This window comes from Malus domestica, chromosome 03 (assembly GCF_042453785.1).
Source record: "Malus domestica chromosome 03, GDT2T_hap1".
Lineage (NCBI taxonomy): Eukaryota > Viridiplantae > Streptophyta > Magnoliopsida > Rosales > Rosaceae > Malus > Malus domestica.
Window position 1 is genome coordinate 749,811 of NC_091663.1, and position 24,708 is coordinate 774,518.

Sequence of the window (24,708 nt, forward strand, 5' to 3'; positions counted from 1 at the left end):
TATTTGTATAAAATTCACACGTTTGCTAAGACATTATCTAATACAGTTTAACTCAATTATTATACGTGGAAAACAATAACATATTGAAAAATATGTTATCAAATGTTGCTCGTTCCTGACATAAAGGAGTCTGCATGTGGTTTTATGCAGATATCTAGCTAGTACATTACAACTATGTTTCCCTGCCGAACGTTTTGTTTTTGAGGTTTTCTCCTTGCTTGCAATAGCCTTATGTATAGTAGTGGTGACAAAATAGTACTACAAGGCCTGAGGCCACCTAGATGAGAGAGGCCGTACATTTGAACCAGAGAGGAAATGGGATTGTGACGGAAATGAAGAAGGCGGTGATTCCGAAGAAGACCCCAAAATAATGGAAGAGATGAACTATAATCTGCGGAGAGTTGGAGTGTTGGATAAATTTGCTAACCATGATACAAGTAAAGGCAAGTAGGATTGCGAGACCAAGAAAGCAAAGGTTAGAGGGAGCTGGTTGGAGTGAAGTTGGATGGGAATGAGAGCCATTGCAATGGCTGTCGACAAGCAATACGCCACGATAATCTTTGCCCAGTCTAGGTTGTGCTTCGTAGTCCTAGAGCTGGTGGCCGTGGCTGGCGGCAGCGGTGGTTGATCAGCCGGTACTATTGTTTCTGGGTCAACATTATTATCCAACGCGTTGATGACCTTGTTGAGTTGTTGCTGAAAAAATGCCCGAAGGCACCGATAAGCACTAGCAATATAGTACTTCATACTTGTTTGCTAATAAGGAGGGAGAGTGATGGAACCCTAAACAGTTTTGGTGGTGGGTGGTTTTGGAGGGTGAGAAGAGGGAGGAAACTGTGTGTGAGTGGGAGTTTTTTTTTTTTTTTTGGGGTGGGGTTGGTGAGAATGAGGATAACTTCGGAACTCTAGGATAATGGGCGTTTTAGGGCGGGATCTAAAGGGGGGGGCGGGGGTGTGGGAGTGACAGGAGAGGGAGAAAACTGTGTGTGAGTGACACCGTGGGAGGGGTGGGAGTCACAGGAGAAGCGGGGAGAAAGCTGTGTGAGGGAGAAAAAGCGGGGGCGGGGCGGGAGTTTTATGGGGTTTTATGGGGGAAGCAAACAAAACAAGTCACCACTAAAGTCTCATACAACTTCGCAAGTATATATGGGAGAAGAAGCAAACAAAATAGGTCAACCACTAAAGTCTCATACAACTTCGTAAGTATATATACCGAAGTTCTCATAAAAAAATAAAAAAAAAGGGAAAATGAATCTTAAAATATATATTCTTGCCTACAATTATGCTATACAATTAGAAACGAAAAGGAAAATATTAGAGAGACAACATTTTTGTACTATATTAATAATGTATCATGTGATGTGGAAAGTGAAGTGTACATATCACGATAATAAAACATAAATTTGTGTGTATCAGTTCAGAAATTTAGACTTTAATTTCCACAAAATTTGGCTTATTAATTGAAATGCCCCATGAAACAGACTTTTTTTGTCTCACTTTCCCCATTCTGTTAAATAACTGTTAAATCTAAGGATATTTTAGACATTTTAGTTTTTACACATCTATTTACCTCTAGCATACCCACTAAACCAATCTCAATTCCAATTTTAACAACTGTAATTCAAATTCATGAATTTTGAGCCTTTAAAAAAAATAAATTATTCAATAAATAAAAAAAATTTGAGTAACAAAATCATTATATCAATCAAAATAAGGGTTATATTTTTTTTTCTTAGAGTTATTTCAATTGCAAAGCATCATGTATTGGCTTGAAACTTTGCACTTAAAAAATACTCATTACGACAAAAAAGAATCATGATATGCCTATTTCAAGATATTTTTCTAATTAAAATTGGCCTAACCATAAGTTTCACCCATTAAAAAATGATCTAAGATCATTTGCAACAAATATAATCTCAAAAACCATTAAGCTATCATTTCCAAAATACTTCCCATACAAAAAAAAATCATCTAAAGAAAATGTGCACAGTTTGCAACCAAAAGTTTCACATTGTTGCTCAAAATTTTTCTATCGACTGAGAATTTATTTTAAAAAGGCCCTAACGCTTGAGGTTTGAATTAGAGTCGTCAAAAATGTATTTGTGATCGGTTTAGTGTGTGATCTAGAGGCAAATAGATGTATAAAAAGTCTAAAATCTAAAATATCCTGGAATTGAACAGTTCTTTAACGTGACGGGTTAAGTGAGACAAAAAGAGTTGAAAATGTCAGTTTCAAGATAACAAAGTGAGATAAAATCAGTTTCAGTAAGTAAACTGAGACTACTAAATGATAGTTTTAAAAGACATTACAATTAATAAGCCTGTAAAAGTTTAATGTCCTCGTTCAAACAGAATTGAGCGGTGAATGTAGTGATTTGTTATCTTGGATTGGACTGAGGCCCGGAACATATTTGAGCCCACCAAAGAACCCAACGGGCCCTCGTCTCGATTCACTCTCGTGTTGGCCAAGTGTGGAACTGTAAAAACTCCATGGAGTTTCTGCGCGCTTTTCATTCCTCTGAGACTTTACACTTATCGGAAGAGCAGAGAGCAATTGGGTTGCGACTTGCGAGTCTACACTCCCAAAACGCAGCATTCTGATCATCCCTCTCCTTAATCCTCACACTGTTATTCTCTCTCTCTCTCTCTCTCTCTCTCTCTCTCTCTGTATTTCCTATTGTTTTAGGCAGGTAGGTTGTCCTTTTCCCAGAAAATTTTGTTTTTCAGAGGAAAACAAAATGGGGCTCTGATCTCACCCAAGATGCTTCTATCAAAAAGGGAAGAGCTTTAGCTTATCAGGTATTGTTTGTATTGTTTGCAAGTCCTTTTCAGGTCATCTTTCGTTTGATACTATGTTATTTCGTAGTTCTAAGATCAAAATTTGCTCCTGGTTTATGTATCTTTTTCCCACTTTACCCGTTTTTGTGTTTGCGCAATGTCAAACCTCTCTAATTGCAAGTTCGATGTTCCCAACCTCTGGCAAGTCAGCGTCTCAACAGCAGGGAGGACAGCAACTTTACGTTCCATTCTCGCCCACTTCCGCGGCTGTTGGGCTCAACAGCAGGGAGGTAATCCAGAAAAGTTGTGAAAGCAAGACTATGATCTATACTAATGGGATTTGATTGCCTTGGTCGGAGCAATACAATTTAGGATTTAGTGAAGCAGGTGACAAAACATGTTGTTGCTGTAATCTGATTTAAGATAGGACAAAACTTCTTCATAGAAAACACATTTCCTCACCTTTTTATCATTCCATTTGTTTCCCTTTCGCTTTCCAAATTACTATTTATTATTGTTTGTTATACAAGCAATGATGGGGAAGGGGGGTTTTGAACTTAGAACCTCAGGTGTAAGGGTAAAAATGCTCTTACCCTCTTGAGCGACAAGCCCATTGCCTTTCCATTTCCATGTTGATTGGCTTATTCTCGACACATTAATTGAATGCATTACTAGCTCACGAGTTGCTAAAATAAAATAAAAGATTAAGTTTAAGCGGTCTTGTTAAAATCTTGCTCGGAGAAACCCCAGTGGGAAAAACTCCAAATTTAGAAGAAAGAGTAGCACACTTACATTACAAATCATTGAAAAGGGACCAAGCAAACATAGCAATCTGGAGAATACACTAGAGTTGCGAGGAACGCGAGAACAAACCTTGGCCTAGAAATAGCCTGGAACTCAAGAATGAGATCGAATCGACCATCAGCTTCAAATCATCTTCCAATCTATATCTATGTAAGGGATGTGGGATATTTTGTGCTAGTAGCGTCATTTTCCTGGTTGACATCTCTCTTTTAGCATAGGACACCCATAGATGCAAATTTCCGTAAGTGAAAGAGGCAGTCCCTCCTTTGGAATGGATGCTAGCTTTGGACAATCCCAGAGTTCCAAAGATTCAAGGGAGATTAGGAATTGAAAGCCCTTACTGCTCAATTTCTTCAGATTCTATAAGCCACCAATTGAGAGTTCAGTGAGAGATTTGGGGAGTAACATCTCCATCCGGACCATGTCCGGTGGAAACGATACCATATCCAGGTCTTCACCACCGATCCACAAGTATCTAAGGGAGGACACTTGTGATTAGCAAGTGCATATTCAGTGTGTCGTGTGTGTTTTCTCTATATTTCATTTTGATCGGCGCAAATAAGGAAACCGGAGCCAAAATTCATGTCTCTGGTACCAAAGCAGGGACAGGACATAACGTAAATATTCAGTAAATAATATAGAACAGTAAGGAATCAATATCAAGATAAATTTGGGAGTCTTCATCATCAATTTTACTCATTTTCATCTTTTCTTAAACTATTATTTTACGGAAAAAAATCTATTGTGGAATGGTTGGTTCGAGATGTGACATAATGCTCATACGTACGTACATGCATTGACCTTCCCTTCTTTTATTCTTTTAACTTATTTGCAGGCTGAAATAAAATCATCTGATGGGAGTGAAGTCCAGGGTGAATATGAAAACTTATACGTTCATATATCAGCTGACACATTTGAGAAAGTAGATGCAGCGGTTGCCGTAATTGAACTCTTAGGGTTGGTTTGGTATTGATGTGTTTTGAAAAAAAACTGCTTATGTTGTGTTGTGAAAATAAGTGGCTGTAAAATAAAGCAGCAGAGTGTTTGGTAAACTTTTTTGTAAGAGTGCTTTTAGAAAAAAAGCAGTATGATAGTATTTGGTAAACTTTTATGTAAAACAGCTGTAAATGTGTGAAATGATTAAAAAATATATAATACTAAATGTGCTATTAATTTAATTTTTTTAACAAATATAGGTTAATTTTCTTTACAATTTTTAATCCACTATTGCCATTTTTTTTATTTCATTCCAGCATTATCTAGTCATTATTCTTACAATATTTTAATCCACTTTTGCCATTTTTTATTCCATTCAATTATCCTTGGTATTCTTCTTCAATGATATAACTGCAAGCACTCCATTCAAATCCTCTCTCTCTCTCTCTCTCTCTCTGAAAAGCTCAAATCACCTTCTTCTTTTTTTTTTGTGAAAAATCCCAGATCAAAATTCTTCATTTTCGCCGCCACCGGGGTGCCCCGGTCCCGATCGACCGAAACCGGCGCTATGCAGCACAGCGGGTTCATCTTCAACCCCAATCAGACCATCCAATCAGACAAAAAGCGAATTCGATCATTGTAATCCGAATCCCTTCCAGCTCCGATTTATACAAATGCAGGACCCGATCCGAAGCCAAAACGAACCTTAAAGACTCGGAGCTTCTGGTTCTAGAGAGAAAGAAGAGAGAGAGACAGAGACTCGTGAAGAGCTCTGCGCGGCAAGAAGGAGAAATGGAGGAGGGTATTTCTGGATTCTCAGCCAGGCAGTCAGGTGTTATCGAGACCACAACTCGGTGACCACATGGGTCAGCATCCATCAGCTCATATGTCTGCTGCTCCCTATGCCAGAAATTCAACTGCCATCTCAGTTCCTCCCAGACTCGCAACATTTCTAGAATCCAGTACCGTTCTACCTCAGACGCCATACCCACCAATGAGACGGAGTAACTTCAATCCACCTCACCAGATGCCCAATTTGCCAGGTCCTCTGCCTCCAAGGCCAGGAAATTATATTCAAATTCAGCAAAACTATCCTGCTCACGCAACTCGACCTGAGATCCCACGTGCTCCAAATCAACAGTTCAGCAACCACCTTGCATTTTCCTCTGGCAAGTCGGCGTCTGGTCCTGGAGGAGGACAGCAACTTTATGATCCATTCTCACCCACTTCCGCGAATCAACAGCAAGGAGGTAATCCAGGAAAGATGTGAAAGCAAGGGATTGATGTACACTAATGCGATTTGATTGCCTTGGTTGGAGTTACAATTTCGGATTTAGTGAAGCAGCTAACAAAACAAGAATTTGGAGTTGTTGTAGTCTATAGCTCATATTAACATGTTGCTGTTGTCTGATTTCTGACGGGACAAAACTTCTTCATAGAAACACATTTCGTTACCTTTTTATCAATCAATTTGTTTCCCTTTCGTTAAAAGAGTACGAAAGAGTACCGCATTTATATTACAAATCAGTTAAAAGGGACCAAGCAAACCGAACAGTCCGGCGAGCTAATTCACTAGTCTACAGCTGCTAAGAACGCGGGTGAAGAAAAACAAAATAACAAAAACAAACAATTAATATTTATTGATATTAGGGTGAAACCCTTTCCAAAAAGTAAAATACCGGCCAAAACTAAAAGCAAGACAATAATATTGTTACTTGTATAAAATTCACAAGCTTGATAAGACTTTATCTAATACAGTTTAACTTGATCGTTATATGTGGAAAACAATTACATATGAAAAATATGTTATCAAATGTTGCTCGTTCCTGACATAAAGGAGTCTGCATGTGATTTTATGCAGATATCTAGCTAGTACATTACAACTATGCTTCCCTGCCGATCGTTTTGTTTTTGAGGTTTTCTCCTTGCTTGCAATAGCCTTATGTATAGTAGTGATGACAAAACAGTACTACGAGGCCTGAGGCCACATAGATGACAGAGGCCGTACATTTGAACCAGACAGGAAATGGGATTGTGACGGAAATGAAGAAAGCGGTGACTCCAAAGAAGACCCCGAAATAATGGAAGAGATGAACTATTCTCCGTGGAGAGTTGGAGTGCTGGATAAATTTGCTAACCATTATACAAGTAAAGGCTAGTAGGATTGCGAGACCGAGAACGCAAAAAGTTAGAGGGAGATGGTCGGAATGAAGTTGGATGGGAACGAGAGCCATTCCAATAGCTGTCGACAAGCAATACGCCATGATAATCTTTGCCCAGTCTAAGTTGTGCTTCGAAGTCCTAGAGCTGGTGGCCGTGGCTGGCCGCAGCGGTGGTTGATCAGCCGGTACTATTGCTTCTGGGTCAAGATTATTATCCAACGCGTTGATGACCTTGTTGAGTTGTTGCTGAAAAAATGCCCGAAGGCACCGATAAGCACTAGCAATATTGTTCTTCATACTTGTTTGCTAATAAGGAAGGGGAGAAGGGGGTAGGAGTTGGTTTAGAAAGAGGCGCAGGAAAGATGTCTGGAGAGGGGGAGGGGGGGGGTGGTTATACACTTCATGATGGGGCCCGGGGGGGATAAAGTGCGACGGTGGGGACAAAAAAGCAAAGAATGAGACACCACATCCCCTAAAATAAATTGTAGAACAGGAGTCGTAGCAGGAGTCGTAGCAAATAATGAGACACCACATCCCCTTAAATGAATCGTTACTCGGGTAGAGTAGACTAGTAGAGCATCAACCTGCCAAAAATGGGGCCCGGGAGAGACAAAGAGTGTCTGGGGCCGGAGAGGATCCTCTCCTGAGCAGATGGAGAGATCCTCCTGATCAGATCCATCGTTCAATTTTTATTCAACGATTATAATTATTATAACTTTATAAAGATCCCTTATTTGTAATCGTTGGATAAAAATTAAACGGTCTGATGAACCTGATCAGAATGATCCTCTCCATTAGCTCAGGAGAGGATCCTGATCCTCTGGGGCAAGTGAGATGCCACTGTGGCAGAGGCTTGGGAAAGAACGAGGAAAGGAGGCGGGACCCATGAAGTGATCAATTTACGGGGTGGGACCCATGAAGTCATGAATTGATCATTTTACTGGGTGGGACCCATGAAGTGATGAAGTGATCATTTTACGTTACGGGGTGGGACCATGAAGTGATCAACTTATGGGCTTGATCTAGAGATCCTAAGGATTCCGTGATTATGATCGTTCAATGTATATCGTATGATTATAAATTATTTTAAAATTTAAAATTTAAAATTAACTATAAATAGTACTTAACGAAAAACTGATCACAAGATATACAATGAACGGTTGCGATCACGGATTCCGAATAAATGAATCTGTCAAGGATCCTTTTCCACGGGGCACCATGAAGTGATTATTTTACAGGATGGGGCCCTTTCTTTTAATTTGTTTTGTCAAAGTGGAAACGATCCCCCTCTTTTTATCCTTTATTTTTGATAGTTTTGTTTCTGATCATCCCTTTTTTATTCTTTATTTTTTATAGTTTTGTTTTGTCAAAGTGCAAACGATCCCCCTTTTTTTATTCTATTCTTTATTTTTAGGACAATTCAGGACACTTCATACTGCCCATTCTATGTGGCACAATAAGAACTTAACACGTGTAACTTTAAAAAAAAAAAAGAACCGAGCCTTGTTAACGGCGTCTTCTCCCATCCCAATGACAGAGGACTTCAATCGTCCTTCTCCTTCCCGCTCACACTACCTCTCCCTCCCTCTCACACTACCTCTCCCTCTCCCTCTCTCTCTCAGACTTCCTCTCCTTCTCGCTTAGACCACCATCCACCTAGAGCGGCGATGGCGAGCTCCGAGCAACGACGGCAAGCGGCAAAATTGAATAGAAAAGCCAGACAATCTTGAAAAACAAGGAATCGGGTATGTTTTCGAAAAATTACATCTTTCTTTTTCTCCATTCTCAATTTTTATGATGTGAGCAGGGTTTTGCTCCCTGTCCTTCTCTCTCTCAGACTACATCTCCTTCTTGCTCAGACCACCATCCACCTAAAGCGGCGATGGCGAGCTCCGAACAACGACGACAAGCAGCAAAATTGAATAGAAAAGTCAGACGATCTTGAAAAACAAGGAATCGGGTATGTTTTCGAAGAATTACATCTTTCTTTTTCTCCGCTCTTAATTTTTATGTTCAATTTTTATGATGTGAGCAGGGTTTTCTCTTATTAGGGTTAGCTCTTGTCATTGTTAATTTTGTTTGAATTATTTAAAAATTGAATTGAATTCTTTTCACTTCTCCATATTCTTTTCAATTCCAATGGAACCGAAGGATCCATTCTCTGATGTATTATTCGATAGTAGGCTATTTTCGTCCATTTTGTTATTGCTATTGGTGTTGGTATATCAGGGATTGCAGCTGCACGAATTCTGGGTTTTTTGGGTTTTTTTTTATTTTAGTTTTGAGTATGTTTTCTTTTCTTTTTTTGTGTTTGAATACAAGTAGGTTGAAGAGCTGCATAAAGGACAGCCACAAGGGCAAAGCCATACAAAGCAGAGTTTCCAACACCACGATGTCAACCATTTTGCCTGTGAGTATTAGATTCCTTTTTCCATTTCCATGCCCCTTGATTGGTTTTACAATTTGGTCACTTTTTAAAGATGTATTTGTAAGAATATGAACATGAGATTGGATGTTTTTTACAGTGAACGGATAAGTCCAATTAGAATAAGAAAGCCTTATGAGAAGCTGTGAACAAATCCTTGTTTGTGAAGGATTCTGTCAAGAATACTTGAATTGATATGGTTTGGAAAACATAAGTTGTTTTCTATAAGGATTGTAATAGGAAATCCTTGTCAAGTTATAAGAAGGATATATATATATATATATATATATATATATGTGTGTGTGTGTGTGTGTGTGTGTGTGTGTTTATATATATATAAATGTTGTAACCTCTACTCTCACAGATGTGTGCTCAGTTAGATCCGAGTCCTATTCTTGGTTAGAGCTTAAATCAATCTGACAGAGAGGAGAAGGATTGCAACACCGAGACTGAATGGTAGCAGTTATGGCATATTCCAATGGCAGTTCATCAGGTTAGTGGTATTGCAGAGTTCTTTATTTATTTATATAAAAGGTTTCATGCTTTCTTGATTGTGATTTCTGTGACTTAAATCTTGTTCTTGGCAATATAAGTTTACAGTATTGTGTTCCATTTTTTTTGGGAGTTGTCAAGATTTTAGTAATCAACTCGTTCCATTTTTTAAGATGTATGCCCATATAACGAAAGCTACCATGTTCATATGTTTTCCAAAATATCTCGTATCTCATAATCTATGGGTCATTTGTGTGCAGGATGTTCATTACGAGGACAAGGATGGAAGTACAGGCTCATCCTGGCTATCACTGACGGGTCTCTAATGCCTACAGTTGAAGGAGTTGATGTCTCTATCTGATATAAATAATGTCTTTGTATATGCTGATGACTATGGTCTAATATGGACATAGATTGTTTCTCAAATTGGTATGAAAGGGTCTTAGTTTCGTTTATAATTTTGGGTTTGAATCTATAAATCCATAACGAGTAAGAGACTTATGTTTTGTATTTGTATATTTTGATAGCCTCTTTCAAATCCTCTCTATAAGTCAAACAGAGTTTACTACCTTATGTATTCTCAAGGAAAACATTTTTGTTTTCATGTACATATGAAAGTGTCTTTCTCCTTTATTTAGTTTTACTTAATTAGGGCATTGTCATTTGTGTATGTGGTCGGAGTGTTATGTGTATTGATGCAGAGCTACATTGAGATACCTACAGAGGAGTACATGAGAAAATCAACATATGAAACCAGTTTGGCTCCTTAGTAGTACATGAAAAATAAGACGTTTAGTGAAGGGAAATTTTGTCGTTTGCTGAACAAAAACCAAAATAGCAATAGCAATCTCCAAAATTATCACCAAAGTAGCACTTGACTTGTGATATCCCTTCAGTCACACTTGTTTAATACAATACAAGTTCAACAAAATGATTACAACATCTCCAATTCAATAGAAATTGCCTCCATGGTCTTTATCTTCTCATTTTCCAAGCCCCTTGTTTGCACTGTTACTTTGTGAAAGGTCATGATGGTGCATTATAACTTCCTATAAATTACAAAACAAATTATATTATATAAAATCATTCCTAAAAACAATAAGAAGCAAATTGACTTGACCTATTAAACACATGGCTCAAATTTTTGGCAACATTTTGATGAATATGCCAAACACACAAGTGATGGTGAGATTCATTAAAAACTTCTGATATTGCTTTAGCCATTGCAGCAGATTGATCTGTCAATATGGTCTTTGGTTGCTTCCCAGACATTGCTTCCAAGAAAGTCTCAAATAGCCATGTAAAAGAATCAGCACTTTCTTCATATAGCAAAGCTGCACCGAAAACTATGGTTTGTTTATGATGATTAACACCAAGAATTGGTGCAAAAGGTTTACCATACTCATTTGTCCGATACGTTGTGTCAAAACAAATGACATCTACAAAGAGACCATAATCAATTATTGAACGTGAATCTGCCCAAAACATATTTTTGATCATATCATCTTCATCAAGCTGCACCGAGTAAAAACTAGACGAGTCCTTCACTTGCATTTTATGAAAATATTGCAATATAGCCCCAGCATCTCCTTTTTCCATGTTTGTCTTTCGCTTTTGATATATGTAATTTCGATAATCTTTATCAAGAAACCCAAGATTCTCTCGCCCACCAACTTCTCTGCTCATCAATTCCATAGTTGCTTTTATTTATATTCATGACTTATCTGCATCATCAACATGCGCCTTTTGAGCTCAGGACATCTTCCGATTAATCTTCAACATGTGCTTCATAGGGGTTCGAACCAAAGCATGATTATGATTTGCATCAAAGGAAACAATCTTAAATTTTCCATTCTTTTTAAGAAGGCAAGTCATGTGGGCTTGACAACCGACCCTTGAAACTGGTTGAGTATAAGTTGTACCTTCAATTGGCTCATCATTTCTTCGAAAACCTTGTCTTGAACAAGTGTAAGTTACTCTTGTTACAATTCCTGCATTATTTTTTTCCAATGATGCTTCCTCACGTCAAAACCCTTATCTCTAGCATAGTTGCAGTAAACATCGTATGCGCTCTCTTTAGAACAAAACTCCATTCCAAGTTCTAGATCTCCCATTATTTCTTTGCTTTTATTCAACTGAGGAGGTCCCAAAGAACCATCATGACTTTAAGATTGACAAGTAGGTGAAGAACTTACACCTTGTAAATCATCTTCATCACTAGGTAATGACTCATTGTCTGATCTTGTAGGTTCTTCGTTCTCCATAACCTGCCACATAACATTAATACTAGAGACATGAAATATGCTCTCCATTATTCATTTGCTTTTATTATGTTGCATCTCAAATATGTTCTCCATTATTCATTTGCTTTTATTTTGCTGCATCTCAATATGGGACGAAACAGAGCACACTCAATACAAATATTGCAATTTTCAAATCCAAAGCCGCAAGCTTTGTGAAGAAAAACAACCATCCAAAATTTCGAATGCAAATTCAAATCATACAACACTGAAAACATACCATCAAATACAACAGAGAATGGATCATCTGGATAGGTGCCTAGGTGGATGGTCGTTGTTGTTGTTGCTCAGAGTTCGCCGTCGCTGCTCTGGGTGTATGATGGTTTGAGCGAGAAGGGGAGGTAGTCTGAGAGAGAGAAGGAGAAGGAGAAAACCCTGCTCACATCATACCAACACCAATAACAATAACAAAATGGACGAAAATAGCCTACTATCGAATAATACATCAGAGAATGGATCCTTCGGTTCCATTGAATTGAAAAGAATATGGAGAAGTGAAAAGAATTGAATTCAATTTTCAAATAATTCGAACAAAATTAACAATGACAAGAGCAAACCCTAATAAGAGAAAACCTTGCTCACATCATAAAAAATTAAAAATCGAACATAAAAATTGAGAATGGAGAAAAGAAAAATGTAATTCTTCGAAAACATACCCGATTCCTTGTTTTTCAAGATTGTCTGGCTTTTCTATTCAATTTTGCCGCTTGTCGTCGTTGCTTGAAAGCTCGCCATCGCCGCTCTAGATGGATGGTGGTCTGAGCGAGAAGGAAAGGTAGTCTGAGAGAAAGAGGGAGGGAGAAGGAGAGGTAACGTGAGCGGGAGGGAGACGTAGTGTGAGCGGGAAAGAGAATGATGATTTAAGTCCTCTGTCATTGGGATGGGAGAAGAAGACGCCGTTAACTAGGCTCAGTTCTTTTTTGAAAAAAAAAAGTTACACGTGTTAAGTTCTTATTGTGCCACGTTTGGGCAGTATGAAGGGTTCTGACTGTTCAGGACTCAAGTATTGTCCTTATTTTTATAGTTTTGTTTACGATCCCCCTTTTTTTATTCTTTATTTTTTATAGTTTTGTTTTGTCAAAGTGGAAATGATCCCCCTTTTTTTATTCTTTATTTTTTATAGTTTTGTTAAAAGCAAGATCTTAAAAGACGTTAAGCGGATGTTGGGTTGAGACTTAGCACTTAGACGGTCTAAACGGATTTGAGTATATTAATTATATAATATGTAAATTAGTTAAATTTAAACATTAAATAATATGTCATTTAAAAATGAAAGTATATATACATATACACAGTGGCGGATTCGGAATTTTAAACTCGGGGGGTCCCAATAACAAAGGTAAAAAAATTTATAGATTAAAATGACATTTAAAAGTTAAATTATAGTACATTTTATTGATGAATCATACGTAAAACAACATTACAAGCTATAAAATCTAATTCAAGCATCTACAATGAAGTTTCATAGTCTAAAAATGTTCCATTTGCAAATATACTCTTTGAATCTCAACTTGAATATTAGGAGGATAATCCTTCATTCAGATTCTTTTTCCAGGGTCTCTCTCAAGATTATTCAAATTAATATCACACTCATTTTGTCTTGAACTTGAACTACCCAAACAAATAGATCGTGTTATTGGTTTTGGCTTGAAAAATCTTTCCATATTTCTTATCTATACACTACATATTAATAACAAAACACAAAATCATATACCAATTAATCAATAAACAAAATTCCAATAATCAAATGAGTATACAAAAATAAAACATATCAATAATCATATCAATAATAGATTATAAAATCTCCATCAATATATAATATAATTTAGTTAAGATTGGATTAGAATACCAAAAAATCTTATTTGAATTTTGAACCAAATGGTGGTGGTGTGGAGATTTAAAACAAATTGAGATATGATATTGGAGTAAAATTAAAATATGAGATTGGGTGGGATTTTAGGATTATGAGAATAGGGAAATTGAGGATTGGATATGTGAAAATTGGGGGTTTCAGGTTTTGGATGGGAGAAGGGATGGTAAGGTATGGGGATTCAGGAAGAGTGACGGAGGCCTTGGGGAATTAAAACAAAATGGAAGAAAACGGCAGCGTTTTACCGTTGTTTAAACTTAAATAAAAAATAAAAAAATAAAACGACTTGGGCCAAGGTTGAAATGGGCAAATTTTCTTTCTTCCTCTGCGCGGTCTTCTTCCCCATCATGACACTGCTGCTGCAACTACAACTGCACATAGTTCATCCGAGTACGAGGGGTCCCCGGAAAATTTCAAGCAATCATTCAGGCGTCTTCGAGGGGTCCTGGGACCTCCCAGGTCCCTCGGTGGATCCACCACTGCATATGCAGTATGAGAGTTTTAGGTACATAAGAAAATATTATGGACTTTATAGTATAGTCTTAATGTTAAAAAGAATATTAAAAAAATAGAAATGGGCAGAATACAAGTCTAGCATCAGACTTGTGTGGAATAGATTTGCGTTTCCAAGTCAACAACTTGGAAGCAATTCCATAAAAAGAATAAAAATATAAAAAGCAACTTGGAAGTAAATCCAAGGCCACTTAAGACACTAATCTCTAATATTTTTTAACCTGAATCAAAATAATCTACACTATTTATGAAATTACACCAAAATAACTTTCATTATTTTTGAAACTGAACCAAAATACTTACACTATTTCTGAAACTGAGCCAAAATAATCCACATTATTTATGGAACTACTACAAAATAACTCGTACTATTTATGAAATTAAACCAAAATAACATGCACTAAATATGGAAGTGAACAAGATAAACGATATTTCTGAAGTTACAAACTATTTATGAAACAAAATAAAATAATCCACACTATTTTTGGAGTTACAATAAAATAACCCACACTATTTCTAAAATTGAACCAAAATAATCCACACTATTTCTGGAACTACTACAAAATAACCCACATTATTTATGAAACTAAACCAAAATAATCCACATTATTTCTGAAACAACAGCAAAATAACTTACGCTATTTTTGAAACAGAACCAAAATAATTCACAGTATTTCTGTAAGTGAACAAAATAAACACTATTTCTAGAAATACAACAAAATAAGAACGAGGTTGAACGACAAACACCCAAAACAAACCCAAACAAAAATCCCTTTTCTTTTCCAAAACTAAAAACAAAAAGAAAATTAATTACCAAATAACTGTTACTGTGCCAAATGTAGAGAGAAACAGAGATTAAATGGGGGAAATTCCATTTCTGAAAAATTGTTGCAAAAATATACATAATTTTAGAATTTAATAAATTAAAAAGTTCGGGAGGAGTTGCAGAGAATTAGAAGCTTCTGTTTCTCGTCACTTTGGGTGCATGAAAGCTTGAACATTGCCTTGATCATCTTTTAGTGGTCTACCTAATCAAAAAATGCTTGAGTGTCCTCGTGGTAACAATACGATCCCACGCGGTCCTCCCTCACTTCATTAGGCACGACTGAGATAAAAGATAAAACGGGGTTCGTGCTCTGCCTTAATGGCGGTGATGATTTATTTGGTAAAATCGTAATATTTGTGAATTGACTAATTGGCTTGGGTTAGGCTCTGTTAGGGATAATTATAGAAAAAAGTATTTTATTGCAGGTTGCGCTTTAATTCGGCCCGTGTTTTTAATGTTTGTAAGGTTGGTATATGAATAGTTGTGATCTTACGGTTAAATCTTAAACTTTTATTAATCATAAAAGTTTAAGGTGATTTTTTTTTTTTAAAAGTCGGCCCAACTTCTTTTCGTTAATCAAAACAGCTTTTTGAAATTGTGTTAAGTCATTTCGCCACTGTCTTCTTGTGCTGGTGTGACAAGAGCAGTGGCAAAGCCACGTGGGAGCGACGAGTGGCGGCCGCTACTCCCCTCGCCGGGAAACACCACTGGACCCCAAGTCTTCGCCACTCCCCTCGCTCTCGTCGGAATTCATGGTGGAGGAGATTAACAGAGGTTTGGAAGAAAGTCGAAGAAGGGATTACGGTGGGGACGACGAAGGAGGGGGTGGGAGTGGGATCGACGGGGAAGGAGATGCGGTTGCGATGGACGGAGGAGAGGTTGATGGAGGAGGTGTGGGGATGAGATTGACGAAAAGCGGTTGGGGGTGTCGGGTCTGGGAGAAAAGCAAGGAAGAAGATGGGTGTTTGGATGTGGGTTGAAGATAAAGTTGGGTGTTTGGTTAACAAGATAACAAGTATTAAATGACAAGTGTTTTAAAGTTGGGTGTTTGGTTAACAAGATAACAAGTATTTGTGGTTTTATTTTTGGGAGTTTTAACAAAAAAAACTCCTTGTACTGTTCACTTTTAACGAAAAACCACATTTATACATTTCTCGGGTGCTATTCACTATACCTTTAAAAAGGGTTTTTCATTAAAAATGAAGTTTTTTGGAGTTTTCTTTAGTTTTTCTTTTATTTTTAAGTCTTGTATGTATTTTTATTTTCTCTTTTAAGACTCCCACTGTATTTATCTTAAACTCTCACATTATTTATAAATATTGTATTACTTTAAAAACAATGTAAATATTGTTTAATGCTTATTTTACGATAATTTAAATCTATCTAGGCTCCCGCCTAGATCTCGTCTAGGCACCTAGCTGCTAGGTCTCAGTCCGTTGTTTGATTAGTACCTAACATTTTTTAGGATCTAATCCTAGTCAATTTAAGTTTCTTACATTGGCTTAAATATTATTGCTTACAACTGCTTGGGTGGAGAGATCATTTTCTGCTATGAATATTGAGTCAAAACTTTGCACTATCTAATGTGAAAGTAACCGCTTCGATTGAACTTTACACTCTTTTGAATTTCGCCCCTCCCCTCTGAAAATCCTGGCTTCGCCACTGGACAAGAGCATGATTTTCTGGATGCTCCCATTAAAAAGATGGTGGGGACCAGCTCGATTCATCTTCTTCCCCCCGCAACCCCAACTCTGCAACAATAATATTTCAGAATCCGGCGTCTTAAATTTCCCCCGCCTAGCCGCCGTCGAACCCCGCCCAGACTTGCATAGCTCCCCCTAGTCCCGCCTAATCCCGCCTAAAATGCTTTCCGATTTTGTGGCCGCTTAGAAGTTAATCGCGGCGGTCGGCCACCGTCCAGCGCCTAGGCCCGGACCGAGGCCCGGACCATGTTGAGCCCACCCAAATAACCCGACGGGCCCCCGTCTCGATTCGCTCTCGTGCTGGTCAAGTGTAAAACTGTAAACTGTAAAAACTCCATGGAAGAGCTTCTGCGCGCCTTTTCATCCTTTTGAGACATTACACTTATCAAAAGAGCAGAGCAATTGGGTTGCCACTTGCAAGTCTACACTCCCAAAACGCAGCGTTCTTCTCATCTCTCTCCTTAATCCTCACACTGGTATTCTCTCTCTCTCTCTCTCTCTCTGTATTTCCTACAGTTTTAGGCAGGTAGGTTGTATTTTCCGAGAAAATTATGTTTGGCTGCTGAGAAACCTGACGAAAATAATAGAAAAGGAGACACATCGGATTTGGTGGGGTGTATTAAATAGTCAATTTCTTAATTTTAATTTCTGTATTGTTCAATGAGTTCTTTGAATTAAGGCTAGCAATTTGCAGTTACATTGAAATCAAGGGATTTGGGAAATTAAACCCTAATTGAAATTGTATTTTGTCTACCTAATTTCGTGTTCGTTGTCTTGTCTGTTTAGTTAAATACTGAAATTTATAAGTGTTTGGTTATTTGAAGTGAAAATCTTCTGATTAAAAGTTATTAGCTTTAGTTGATCTCTTACGTTTTTTTCGGCATTTATGTGCCCATTGGATTGGAGAACAGGATGACTGCAAAGGTTGGTACTGCATCCACAGTCGAACCTCGCACTGCTGAGATGTCTGGTACAACGATGACACCTGCATCATCAGCTGGTACACAAAAGGTCTCCATGTTTGCTGCCAAGGCCGGATTTGTTATACCAAAAAACAAGCTGTCGGGTTCACTTGTGCCTGTCTTTCGCGGAAGTAAAAACCTGGGAGCCGGTGATGCAGTTAGTGGAGAAAGTAAGAAACAGATTCAGAGGAAAACAAAATGGGGCCCTGATCTCACCCAAGATGCTTCTGTCAAAAAGGGAAGAGCTTTAGCTTATCAGGTATTGTTTGGATTGTTTGCAAGTCTTTTTCTGGTCATCTTTCGTTTGATACTATGTTATTTCGTAGTTCTAAAATCAAAATTTGTTCTTGGTTTATGCATCTTTTTCCCACTTTACCTGTTTTTATGTTTGGGCAATGTCAAACCTCGCTAATTGCATGTTCCCATCCCCATGTAGTTAAAATTTCAAATTTATGGTTTGGAGGCATTCGTCGCCCCACTTGTGGGAGGAATAAATATTTCCAGCTAGTGGAAGTTCATTGTTTCCCTTTTACATTGGGTATTAATATGCTGGTTGTGTCTTCTGTGTGAATGGTTCACATGGAAACCTCCCATTCCAGGTGCCACTAAGTGATATTACTGCCTGTTTGGTGGACAAATTTTGAGCAGACTCGGGTGGATCAAATTACACAACAGCTGAAATCTGGAATGTTAGAGGATGAGAATGATGAGGACTTACTATCAGCACCTCAAGATCTGCACCACAAATCCTCTAAGCATCAAATTGACACAAAGGTAAATTCCATTTCATGTTCTATTATTTTTTTTCATTTATTCTCGAGTACTTTCGTTTCTATGTTGAATGATGTTTCTATTCTTAAGCACTGATAATAATATTCGTCAATGTAGGACGTCGACCAGCTGGAACTTGAAAAGCAGAAAGCCACAGGTGCGTTTGACAGCTTTCTTAGATTATACCTTCCTGTATGTTATATTATAGATTGCATGATTATCGTTTTCTTGACGATATTCAGGTGAGATATTAAAGTTAAATCCAAGCTACAAGGCCCCACCTGATTATAAACCTTTGTTGAAAGAGGCTATAGTCCCTATTCCTGTAAGTTTATCTTCTCATCCTGCAATCCTCTGCAACTCTTTTCTAATTAACTTTTTTTTTTAAGATGTGTCCAAACTACTGAGATAATATAAGTTATTTTATCATGGCGTGAAAATGCTTTGTCGAACTTAGTTGTATTGATTTAAAATAAAACTTACCCAAGAAGAACATGTATGTGGAATTTCAACCTAGACTCATAAGTGACAGTCTTATCGTACACTTCTAGAATGATAAGTATGGACCTGAAATCCGAACAGGTTGGCTGTAATTTGGGGTTGAGGGGTGGTGAAGAATGGGCCATAGAGTACTACATGAATTCGAAATAACTGGTTAAAGCTTTGCAACTTATGGGTACAATCCGTATTAATCTGGTGGAATAGTTTAGATTTACTCATTTAAGCATTGCGTTTATAGGTTGGTTGTTTGCAATACCGGTGTTGGTTTGAATCCTGATATTATTGATCATAAGTTCACATAAATAAGAATTATTTGGATGTTCTAAGAACTTTCACCAAGTGGCTAGGTTGTAGAGAGCTCGTGTTCTGAAAACAGTCCATCTAGAAAGACGGCTATTGTTGCCCATATTTTACCTCCCTGAACTCGCATTGCGGGAATCCACATGCATTGAACTGCCTTTTTAGGACTTCTAGTATGAGTTGACATGTCATTTTTTCACACAGAGATGAACTGACTGTGGATACAATTATTTTATTACTGAGTATAGAGTGCAATGGGTTGCTATGTTTGTTTACCATTACTTTTATAAGGTTCCTGGCCAGGGTTGTAGGGTGGGACCTAAAGACGGGAGCATATATTATCCAATTTCATGGTTTGCTGAGTCGGCCAGTATTTATATTCTGATGCTTAGATGTTTATAAATTCTTTTCAGGTGAAAGAATATCCTAAATACAATTTGGTTGGCCTGATATATGGTCCCGGAAGTGATAACCAGAAACAATTAGAAAAGGTAAGAGTTTTGTGTATGCTTATGACGGTTATGCCAAACACTTGTGATTACCATGTGCTTGTTCTGATGATCTTTGTGTCATTGTGTTTTCTCTATATTTCTTTTTTATCAGTCAATGCAAATAAGGAAACCAGAGCCAAGATTCAAGTGTATGGTACCAAAGCAGGGACAGGACAGAAGGTAATTATTCAATAAATAATATAGAACAGTAAGGAATCAATATGAAGATAAATTTGAGAGTCCTCACTCCTCGTCATCAATTTTACTTATTTTTATCCTTTCTTAAACATATTATTTTACGCAAAAAAAAAAAAAAAAAAATCAATTGTGGAGTGGTTGCTTCGAGATGTGCATAATGCTCATGTAGTATTGACCACTGTTCTAAAAATCCCCGCCTAGCTCCGCCTAGGCGCTAGGCCGCTAGTCACAACCCCGATTAATGCCTAGGCGTTTGAAAATTAAGAAGGGGCGCCTAAAGCTACTGAGGCGCCGGCCTAGGCACCCACCTCGCCCACCAAGACCCGTCTAGGTTGCGACTCATTTAGACAAAAAATAGATAACTTTCATTTTGCATTTTATTTTTTTTCAATAAATTGTAAGAGTCTTGTTGAATACTTAGATGAACACACATTATATGTTTGTTTCCCATGTTTTCATTATGTTTCAATAGGTCATAATATATATGTCATTCTATTTTGTAGTTTATAATGAAATTATATATATTTAAGCATTAAGTAAACACTTATTTACACGAAATATAATAGATTTAATTAAATCCGCCTAGTCCATCTAGACCCCGCCTAGGCGCTAGGTCCTAGCCCGCCTTCCGACTAGCGCCTAGCATCTTTTAGAACCTTGGTATTGACCTTTTCCTCTTTTATTCTTTAACTTATTTGCAGGCTGAAATAAAACCATCTGATGGGAGTGAAATCCATGGTGAATATGAAAACTTATACGTTCATTATCAGCTGACACATTTGAGAAAGTAGATGCGGCGATTGCTGTAATTGAACTCTTAGTCACCTCTGTATCAGTGAGTTTCATTTTTATTTTTAAACAGAGAGCTTTACATCCAACAGTTTCTTAAAATTTCTCTTTAGTGCTATTTATTATGATTTCTACAGTTGTTTTCTTAGCGTTGTTACTTTAATTACTTCCATATAGGGAAATCTAGCAGCGGTTAGTACAGGTGCTTCAGTTGCTGGTGATAATGCTCATGTTTCTAGTCAGTTTCTGGTGATAATACTCAGGTTCCGACTACTGTGGTAAATCAGGAAATGGTACAACCACTGCCAGGACTGGCACAAACTCCACTGGATGGGCAGTTTCAGTACCCTGGTCCATTTTTCTTGAGGGGCCCCATCTTCCGCTCTCATGAATATGCCTGGCTTCACTCCCCTGAATTCTTTGAGACCAGTTCTCAATAATCCTTCCCATCTTTCAACATCACCTTTCAACCCTGCATACCTGCCTTCATCATTTGGTCTTCCACCATCTCTTGTTTCCCCTAGACAAAATCCACCAACAACACAATTTTTGCTGCATGATTATATGGCTCCCCAGCCTGCATCAGTTCAAACTAATGTTTCAGCTCCTCTCACATTCATAGGAAACCGACCACTGCCTGCTGGGAGCTCTACTGGATGGTCAAGCGGTCCACCAGCTCCACAACCAAGTGTTGCATCCATGCCACCACCTTCAAATATACCAATGGCGAATATGGTATCTTCTGTAAACCATCCTATCGCAGCACCAAGTTTTATTTCTATTCCACGGCCTCAAGCAGGACTTCCTTCTACATCTCTGCAAGCAAGAGTTCCAAGTTCTGTTTCTGGAAGTGTTCCAAATTTCACTCCCCTAAAACCACCAATGATGATGGCTCAAAGCCCTGGCGATTTCACTTTTCAGCCTCATCGACCACAGAATCCATCCTTCCAAACAGTTCCCCAGCCAAGCAGTCACTTTTCAGCACATAACGCTTCTCTTGCCAGACCAATGTTGCCATCTCCAGCACCTCAAGCACCGTCTTTCCAGTTTCCTCAGCCAGGCAGTCAGGTGTTATCGAGACCACAACTCGGTGACCACATGAGTCAGCATCCATCAGCTCATATGCCTGCTGCTCCCTATGCCAGAAATTCAACTGCCATCTCAGTTCCTCCCAGTCTCGCAACATTTCTAGAATCCAGTACCGTTCTACCTCGTATGCCACACCCACCAATGAGACTGAGTAACTTCAATCCACCTCACCAGATGCCCAATTTGCCAGGTCTTCTGCCTCCAAGGCCAGGAAATTATATTCAAATTCAGCAAAACTATCCTGCTCACGCAACTCGACCTGAGATCCCACGTGATCCAAATCAACAGTTCAGCAACCACCTTGCATTTTCCTCTGGCAAATCGGCGTCTGGTCCTGGAGGAGGGCAACAACTGTATGATCCATTCTCACCCACTTCCGCGAATCAACAGCAGGGAGGTAATCCAGGGAAGATGTGAAAGCAAGGAAATGATCTACAGTAATGTGATTTGATTGCCTTGGTTGGAGTTACAATTTCGGATTTAGTGAAACAGTTAACAAAACAAGAATTTGGAGTTGTTGTAGTCTATAGGTCATATTAACATGTTGCTGTTATCTGATTTCTGATAGGACACAACTTCATAGAAACACATTTCCTCATCTTTTTATCAATCGATTTGTTTCCCTTTCGTTAAAAGAGTATGAAAGAGTACCACATTTATATTATAAATCAGTTAAAAGGGACCAAGCAAACCGAGCAATCCGGCGAGCTAATTCAGTAGGCTGGTTCTGTCAAAGCAAGATAGAACCAGCCCTACCGTGTGAGCCTAATGGAGGCCTTCCAAAGCAGCCACTCCTGAACAAGGTTTTAAAAAACGGTAAGTGCTAGTCAGGCGGCGGGTCGAGGCTTTTAGCACCTAAGTGGGGGGCCAGCAGAATATACGGATTTAATTAAATTTATTATATAACATATAAATAGGTGCTTGCTTACACTCTAAAATATATATATATATATATATATTCTTGCATTGAGAATTTGAGAAAGTTAAAAATTTAGGCCATCAGGGCATTGACTACATATATACTTTCACTCTCCACAAATCCCTCTTTTAATTAATTAGGCCCAATACTATGGTTGGTTTAATCAAATATAAAATGGCATATATCCCACAACCTTAATTAATTCGTACATACATACCAAATCCCCTATTTCCATTATACCTTGCACTTTTTCCTGCTACTTTTCCATGTCCATGGACGCAAAGGCTGTTTTTCCCATATGACTAACAAAACTCCCTGTCTCTCCAAGCTTACTTTTCTTTTGAGATTCAACATCAAGATTCGGTTCCTCTTCATCTTCTTCGCGTAACCTTGTCAATGAAGAATACTCAACCTTTTCACTGTAAACCCTAACCAAAACCAAATAGAAGGACACCCCAAAAATGGCTATTCCCACCAAGAACCAACTAAATTCGAGGTTCACTAAGGACTTGGCTCTGTGAAGTGCCTCATCTCCATGGCACGTAACCACTTTGGGATCGTCCTCTAAGTTCATGAAGCAACCTTTTGGCATCAATTCAGGTGTCCAAAGCATGAACCCCATGACAATAAGCCAAGCACCTTGGGAAAATATGCTAAGTGACCTCACAAAGCTGACCAAAAAACTCTTAGGGAAACCAATTCCCATAAGGGTTGTGGCCAAAGAAACAAGAACCACAAGCTGCAGAAGCATGTGGTATTGGCCTTCAGGTCCCATGTGATCAGTAGAGTGAAGGTGAAAGAGAAGAAGCTGCTGCCCAAAGGCTATGGCTCCAAGGAGTTGGGTCAAACCATGTTGTGCTTTTGGGGCAATTTTATCAAGAATGATAGCAAAAGCTGCATAGACCAAGAAAGCCATGGAGATTGAACAGTGCTCAAAGTTGCGGAGACGGTTGGTGGGGATGGTTCCATCGTCATCGAAGGGTTGGTGTTTCTCCGGGGCTATGAAGAGTTCCGTTGCAATGAAGGCAAATGAGCCTCCCATGATTAAGAAGGGCTCCAAATACTTGAATTTGGTGGTGGGAAACCAGGTTGGAGATGTGTAGGAGTTTGGCTGGTAAAGATGGAGTTTAATGTGGTTGAAGAGGTGCCATAAGCCAATGAGAAGAAACCCAAGGCCTGGTGTTACATGTCCAACTAAAGTGCCCATTTCCAATTGCTTGGTTTGTGTTGGAGAGAGAGAGAGAGAGAGGTTTTTTTATGTTGTTGGTGTTGTTTAAGGCTAGAGAGAGAGAGGTTTTTGATGTTGTTGGTGTTGTTTAAGCCTAGAGAGAGAGAGAGAGAGAGAGAGAGAGAGAGAGAGAGAGAGAGAGAGAGGTTGCTTATGTTGTTGGTGTTGATTAAGCCTAAAGGGAAAGAAAGGGAGGGAGGGAGGGCGAGAGAGAGAGAGGTTGTTTATGTTGTTGGTGTTGTTTAAGCCTAAAGGGAAAGTAAGGGAGGGTGATGGAGAAGGGTGGCAAATGAGAGAGGGATTTTAAAGAGTTCAGGGAGGGGAATGGGGGTGAAATCCTAAGAAGTCTAAAGGCTTCCAAGCTTAGGAGAAGTTTTTTAATTTGTTGGGAACACGATTTGTTACTATAAGTGAAAGGATTTTAAATGGGTAAACTGTCATTTGACCTTTTGAACTATTACTCCGGTTGAAATTGATCCCCTGAACTATTTTTTTGGTAAATTAACCCCCTGAACTATTTGAAATAAGCCAATTGACCCTTGTCGGTAGATTTCATCTACTATTTCATCAAATTCAAAGGAAAATTAGTCTTTCCTTCATCAATTCTTACTTATCAACTATAACCAACAATGTACTTATGACATGTGAAAA

The 24,708-nt window shown here is 38.4% G+C and overlaps 4 protein-coding genes and 1 long non-coding RNA gene across 5 annotated transcripts; 3 read left to right on the plus strand and 2 right to left on the minus strand.

Annotated features, from left to right (window-relative positions):
* Positions 1 to 9,472: 9,472 nt before the first annotated feature.
* On the plus strand, positions 9,473 to 10,230 carry LOC139194344 (uncharacterized). Its single transcript, XR_011579076.1, has 2 exons — positions 9,473 to 9,598; positions 9,858 to 10,230. It is a non-coding gene; the product is annotated as an uncharacterized lncRNA (long non-coding RNA).
* Positions 10,231 to 10,580: 350 nt separating this feature from the next.
* On the minus strand, positions 10,581 to 11,292 carry LOC139194314 (protein FAR1-RELATED SEQUENCE 5-like). Its single transcript, XM_070818617.1, has 2 exons — positions 10,801 to 11,292; positions 10,581 to 10,646 (listed from the first exon to the last, which is right to left on the minus strand). Exons 1-2 carry the CDS (start codon positions 11,290 to 11,292, stop codon positions 10,581 to 10,583), a joined length of 558 nt encoding a protein of 185 aa, XP_070674718.1.
* Positions 11,293 to 16,882: 5,590 nt separating this feature from the next.
* Positions 16,883 to 20,962, plus strand: LOC114823838 (uncharacterized). Its single transcript, XM_070818705.1, has 8 exons — positions 16,883 to 17,285; positions 17,721 to 18,030; positions 18,420 to 18,545; positions 18,660 to 18,699; positions 18,785 to 18,867; positions 19,757 to 19,834; positions 19,947 to 20,014; positions 20,734 to 20,962. Exons 2-8 carry the CDS (start codon positions 17,722 to 17,724, stop codon positions 20,741 to 20,743), a joined length of 714 nt encoding a protein of 237 aa, XP_070674806.1. The 5' UTR covers positions 16,883 to 17,285; position 17,721; the 3' UTR covers positions 20,744 to 20,962.
* On the plus strand, positions 20,734 to 22,545 carry LOC114824082 (leucine-rich repeat extensin-like protein 5). The gene is made up of 2 exons (XM_070818704.1): positions 20,734 to 20,867; positions 20,999 to 22,545. The coding sequence occupies exon 2, from the start codon at positions 21,209 to 21,211 to the stop codon at positions 22,325 to 22,327; it is 1,119 nt and encodes a 372-aa protein (XP_070674805.1). The 5' UTR covers positions 20,734 to 20,867; positions 20,999 to 21,208; the 3' UTR covers positions 22,328 to 22,545.
* Positions 22,546 to 22,794: 249 nt separating this feature from the next.
* Positions 22,795 to 24,036, minus strand: LOC103452448 (uncharacterized). The gene has a single exon (XM_017336734.3). It carries the CDS (start codon positions 24,034 to 24,036, stop codon positions 23,086 to 23,088), a length of 951 nt encoding a protein of 316 aa, XP_017192223.3. The 3' UTR covers positions 22,795 to 23,085.
* Between the last annotated feature and the right edge of the window lie 672 nt (positions 24,037 to 24,708).